Consider the following 6,301-nt stretch of genomic DNA (forward strand, 5'->3'; position numbering starts at 1 on the left):
GCAACAGATTTTTTATCTTATAAAATAACGCGCCGCTGTAATTACCAATGCAGCAAAAAACACTAGAATGTTTCGCATTTGCAACAAACAACTAATAATAATGTACCCGTATTGCGCTATACCTCATTCTATCTCGCACATACCAGGTGAATAGAAAATTTCATTTGTGCCAGTCTGTCGGGGATCACTGAATCCGTCGGAATATCGAGAATCTACTGTATTGTATTATTTTCTATAGTAATACGGTTTTTATTCTAAATAGGATTTTTCTACAGAATGTCTGAAAGCGAAATCAATGGTTCCGAAGAGGATTTCAATCAGATGACATATGTCTCTGAATATGTCTCCGATCTAAGTAGTTCTAAAGATAAAGACTATGGGCCTAAACATGATGTGGCCACTCCCTCCACTTCGACTGCACATTCTGGCAGTGATGACGAAATGGAAGATCAGGAATACCGGGAAGTTTTTTCACCAGAAGAACCTCAACCTTTTCCCTTTCCTTTTCGTGAGGTATCTGGCCCAAAACATATGCCTCCTCCCGATTCTCCTCCGATCGTTTATTTCTATCTGTTTTTCAACAGTACTTTGCTGTCTCTTATGGTGGAGGAAACCAATCGATATGCACAGGAAGTGTTAAATGGCATGGGGAATAACGTACCGTCCTATTGGAAGAACTGGACCAAAGTCTCTGTTCCAGAGATGAAAGGATTTTTGGCGTGTATTTTAAATTTAGGTCGCAAAGAATCATCAGATCATCATAGATACTGGTGCACTTCTCCTATCCAATCCGAATCGTGGTTTCCGGAAATGTTTTCTCAACAGCGGTTTTGTCAATTGGTAAGTTTCTTTCATTTCGTCGATGACAGCAAGTTGCCTGGGCTTGGAGAATCGGGTTATGATCCCTGTGCCAAATTCCAGCCTCTTTTAAATCATGCGAACAGGGTGTTTCGACACCATTACACTCCTCATCAGGAAATATCTATTAACGCAATCTGTATGGGTCTCAAATTCTGGATGATGATCGACTCAGTATCTAGCTACTGCTTGGGATTTTTCCCTTTTCAACGAACCGAGTCACAGCAGGAGGATCACAGCATCTCAGAATTAGGTTCAGGCTATAATGTTGTGCAAAAACTGCTCGAGATTGATATCTACCTAAACAAAGGGTACCATTTTTTTATCGACCGATGTTTTATGTCGGTGCCCCTTGTTCTCCGTCTGTATTCTCTACAGACTTATGTTACCGGAACTGTTCGGGGGGACCACAAAATGCTACCTCAACAGTTCAAGAAGAAATTTGCAGCCGGAGAAACATCGTATTTCCGATCTGGTCCCGTGTTAGCCTGCGGCTTTAAGGAGAAGCAGTCACAAATGTACCCTATCATTACATTATCCAGCCACGCATGGGCACGAGATGTAGAAGTAATTAGGAATGGAGAGGCTAAATTGAAGCCAGAAATAATTCAAAATCATAACAAATTTATTAGCGGGGTCGATATATCCGATGTGGTGTTATATGCATGTGATGATAAAAGTAGGCCAATGAAATATTGGAAGAATTTAGCGTTTAACGTCATAGCCAGGATGGCGTTGAATAGCTACATGCTTTACAAAGAGAATTTTGCGGGACCAGGGAAAGTGAAATCTCGACACGCGTATCACGTGGCCGTAATCGAGAGCTTGGCGGAGGAGTGGATGGCCATAAAGTTGACTACAAACAACTCTCAAGAATCAGAAACTTCCAGGAAGAAAGAAAGTCCGTAGCTGTGTGTACAGCAGCAGTAGTAGCTTAAGGAAGCGCTCACGAACTGTTTGCAAAAATTGTAAGGAGCGCTACACAAAGAATGTTTTCCGAAGTGTAAATGGTAACAAAAGATAACTGCATAGTTTAATATAATTCTGTATTAATGAGCTATAAATGCATAAATTTTACAACAAATTGTACAAAGCGATATTCATTTACGTATAGATTTGGCTCTTGACGATTTGATTTTGTATTTTTTATGTATTTTGAAATATAATTCTACAGTGACTTTCATTGACATAAGTTTGACGTCATCACAGTAGGCTAACAGAATTGAAGGTAAAAAAAATTTGGATGCAAGCGGAAATGTTTAATATTAAGTGTTATAATTTGGAAACGAATAAGACTATGCATTCATCTTATATGAAAATGTACAGGACAATGTTTTCACTGTTCCTAGTATAGTGCCAAAATTTACGGATTTTATTTTATTCGGAATATTTTGTTATATTAATGTGTAAATTTTCAAGTTATTAATGTAAGTAATCACATGTTGTTAAAGTAACTTTATAATAGAAACAATTTAAAAATACTGAACCAAAGACTACTTGAAGTAGTAAATATCTGATATTTTTTTTACGTTTATAATAAAAATTAATTTTATTTTTTGAATTTTTAAAATATGTGTGGAGTCATATTTTGTATCAGTTTTCACATACCAGTTTGTAACCAGCGCTGATATAATAAACAGTGTACTGTACTGTACATGAAATGTACATGTACATGTTCATTTCTTTACTATTTATTTAATGCTCCGAACATTTCTGAATATTCCAAACGCGCATAAGGTAAACCTAACTTTTAATCATAAGCAATGANGATTATATTATAAGATTTGGATCAAATTTATGAGAAATTTCGTTTTTACCAGGGCTGTAAAGTCGGAGTTGGAGTCGGATGGTAAGAAAAAAACGGAGTTGGAGTCGGTAGATTTTTACGCGACTCCACAGCTCTGGTTTTTACTTTCTATTTATAGGATATCTAATAGAAAAAAGTGATTAAAATCATTATTGAATTTTAACTGAATAAAACTGTAGTATTTAAAAAGATTTTTTATTTAAGTAACCTAAAAACTAATAAATAAAACAACCTATAAAATAAAAATAATCAGGAAATTTTTCATTATACGTAATGGAGAATTAACTTACTTGGCGATGACCTTACTTGAATAAAATGATTAATTTTAAATTCTTAACTCTAAAAAATACTTGTATGGAACGTTATATTTCGAATTCAATACTTCGAATTTCGAACGACTTNATTTATTTAATGCTCCGAACATTTCTGAATATTCCAAACGCGCATAAGGTAAACCTAACTTTTAATCATAAGCAATGAGTCGAACTTAATTTTTTTCACATCTGTTTATGAAAAAAGTCATCTAAAGCTATTGAACCTTACAATGAAAAAAAATCATTGTAAACATTTTATACAACAAATAATTGAAATTTACTAATAAAAATACTTCCTGCCGTTTATTATTCTAAAAATAATTCTATTTTCATTACTTTGTACAGAAAGTAATTTTTTCATGGAAGCAGCCATATTGAATTAGCGCAAATCACGACAACGAACTAGCTAGCACTTCGAGCTTACCAATTTTGCTAAACATGACGACACATAGTTCTAAAGTAAACGCTACATGTTACACTTCTTAAATTTAGCTTAAAAAGACCTCCATGTCGGCTACGTCTATCAGTTATTATTACGCGTCCATCAACTTTTAATTTACATTCTTCAGCCTTTGATATAAATAAACTGGAGTGTGACGATCTTGAGCTGCTAACATTGAAAATAGATTTTTATTAAGATCAGGTACAAGCCAGACATTACATAATGTAATTTTATTCCACGTATTATCCACATATGCTTCTACTTCAATTGTTCCTTTACCTATTGCAGATATTTTGTCTCCACTAGCTGTGGTAACTGAATGTGGATCTTTAAAGTGCTTAAAATCACAAAACAAATTTCGTTGATAGGTAATATGACTAGTAGCTCCATTGTCCACATACCAACAGTCTTTATCATTTTCACTAAGTACTATATTCGACATAATTCTTAAGAGAGTCATATTACAATTATTATCTTTACAAGATCCCGCAGAAAACTCTCTACTTTCTTGTTTAGTTTTACTGTCTGCTTTCCTTTTAAAACAATACTTTATTTTATGACCAGATCTGTGACAATAGTGACAAACTATATCTGAACTAGATTTTACCGTTGGTTTAGATTTGAACAGCTTCTTACTTGTGTTAGTAACTAAGACCTCCTGATTTTCGTTTTCATTGTCCTTACAAACTAAAGCTCTTTCACACGAGCACGACTGAACAGTTAAATTATCTATAGTACGATCCTTTTTTAAAATAAGAAGCCAGCTTGACTTAAATGAAAAATAGTCATCAGGTAAAGTATCTAAGACTTTACAAATTAACAATAAATCTGGCAACTTTTCCATTCCTTCATCCTTTGTCAATTCTATATTCAAATCATTCCAATTGTTTTTTAGTTTTGATAAATGGCTGGCCATATCATCTCCAATTTGACGTTTATAACAAAAAAATCTCATACAAAGATCGTAAGCCTTGTCCTCACAGAGACCTTCAAATAATCTATGTAATTCTAACCAAACGTCTCGTGCTGTCGTAAAACACATGACTTTCTTTAAGGTTTTTTCAGACAAATTGCAAGTTAAAACTAACAAGGCACTACTATCGCAATTAGTAAAATTTAATAGTTCTTTTTCATACCTTGTTCTTTCTTCCTTTGAAGCATCGGAATCTAATTCTTCCGGTTTCGAAATTTTTCCTTCAACAACATCCAATGCATCAGGAATACTCCTTAACACGATGCATATTTTATATTTCCAAGTCGACCAGTTAGACTTGCCTTCTAAATATCCAATATGAAGTCTAAAAAGTTCCATCGCACAGTTAAAGCGATCTGGGCCCATAACCTGTTGAAACTGGATGATTGAAACTATGTTATAGCCAACGAAAACTTTTATTTTAAGCAAAAAGAAGGAACACTTCAACTTTACACGTCTGAAGAAAAAACAAAAAAGGCGGGAAGAAAAAAAAATAGAGGGAGCTTACTGCAAAAACGATCACTGTTGCCATTAATGGACAGATCATGAAAATGTTAATATTTTTATTTTCCAACATTACCAATTCATCTCGATTCGATTATATCATAAGATTTGGATCAAATCTATGAGAAAATTCATTTTCACTATTCTATTTATGGGATATCTAATAGAAAAAAGATGATTAAAATTATTATTGAATTTTAACTGAATAAAAGTTTAGTATTTATAGAGATTTTTATTTAAGTAACCTAAAAACTAATAGGGGAAGATGGAGCAGGATTAGAACGTTAAGGGTTTAAAAAGTCATAAGATGGCAACGACTTTAATGAGAACATTAATTTTTTTATTGTCAGCTACTTTTTATACTGGTTTTTATATACCAGTTTGTAACCAGCGCTGATATAATAAAGGCTGTACTGTACTGTACATGAATGGAAAAATTCTTAATCTGAATCTAATGTTTATAATGTAAAGATATTTTAAATTTCTAAAAGGAATACGTTGTAAAAAATGGCTAAATGTTTACCGAAAAAAGCAAAGTTTATTTAGAAATTCGTTATTGTTTTCCTGGCTATGTCTTGAAAGGTAGATAAATTCATCAAATATAGAGCTTTATAATTTTTTTACATTTTTGAAAATTTCTTAAATTTATAGAGTGTATTATCGAATTTCAAGTGGTGACGAACTTAATTTTGTTACTCGTCATTAGCATTTTTAATTTATAAAACAAATCTCTCCCATAAATTAAGGTTTCAAACATAAATTTATATTTTTATATTATGATGATGTTAAGAGGATCTTTAGAAATGCTGAATGTTAATAGTGAAAGACAGTCATTTGAATTATTGCAACACTTCATTCCACATTTATATTAATTTTCTCATAAATAATTTGCTTCTGATTCTTATTGTTATATATAATTTTATATCTGTCTATTAATTAGTTGTATATAAACTTTATATTGATATTTCTACATACGAGTCAGAGAAAAAATCCAATATAATAGTTCATTTCAGTTTAATTGCACATCGTACATTTAGAAAACACTTATATAAGCTAAATATTATATTTAAGTCCATATTTTCTTAAAAGCATCATTTCATTCAGTCTCATATATTGTAATAAATAGTGTTTTAACTAAAACTAATAGTTATATTCTTCAGTAAATATACCTATATACAGTATATGAAATGGGATTATCAGTACATATACAACATTATTTCTGAAAAAGTATCTTTAATTTAATTATATTATTGTGTAATATAAAAGAAACTTGCAGAAAAAGCCTTATAACAAATTTACGCCAACGGTTTCAAAGAAACATAATTCTCTATTGTGCAAAATAATCAATTCATAGATCAATATAAAAATTAAGGCTTTCCTGGCTTTAGCTGGATGATGTGATA

General features: G+C 32.1%; 1 protein-coding gene across 1 annotated transcript; it reads left to right on the plus strand.

Moving 5' to 3' along the window:
* Window positions 1–276: 276 nt before the first annotated feature.
* Window positions 277–1,767, plus strand: LOC111615944 (piggyBac transposable element-derived protein 4-like). Its single transcript, XM_023357379.1, has one exon. The coding sequence runs from the start codon at window positions 277–279 to the stop codon at window positions 1,765–1,767; it is 1,491 nt and encodes a 496-aa protein (XP_023213147.1).
* The last annotated feature ends 4,534 nt before the right edge of the window (window positions 1,768–6,301 follow it).

The sequence above is a fragment of the Centruroides sculpturatus genome, unplaced genomic scaffold, assembly GCF_000671375.1.
Source record: "Centruroides sculpturatus isolate CEXI.00-Female unplaced genomic scaffold, Cexi_2.0 scaffold2098, whole genome shotgun sequence".
NCBI classification, from domain to species: domain Eukaryota; kingdom Metazoa; phylum Arthropoda; class Arachnida; order Scorpiones; family Buthidae; genus Centruroides; species Centruroides sculpturatus.

What these genes read in the sequence shown, in the direction of transcription:
- LOC111615944 (XM_023357379.1), top strand. Translation starts at nt 277, where the DNA reads ATGTCTGAAAGCGAAATCAATGGTTCCGAAGAGGATTTCAATCAGATG.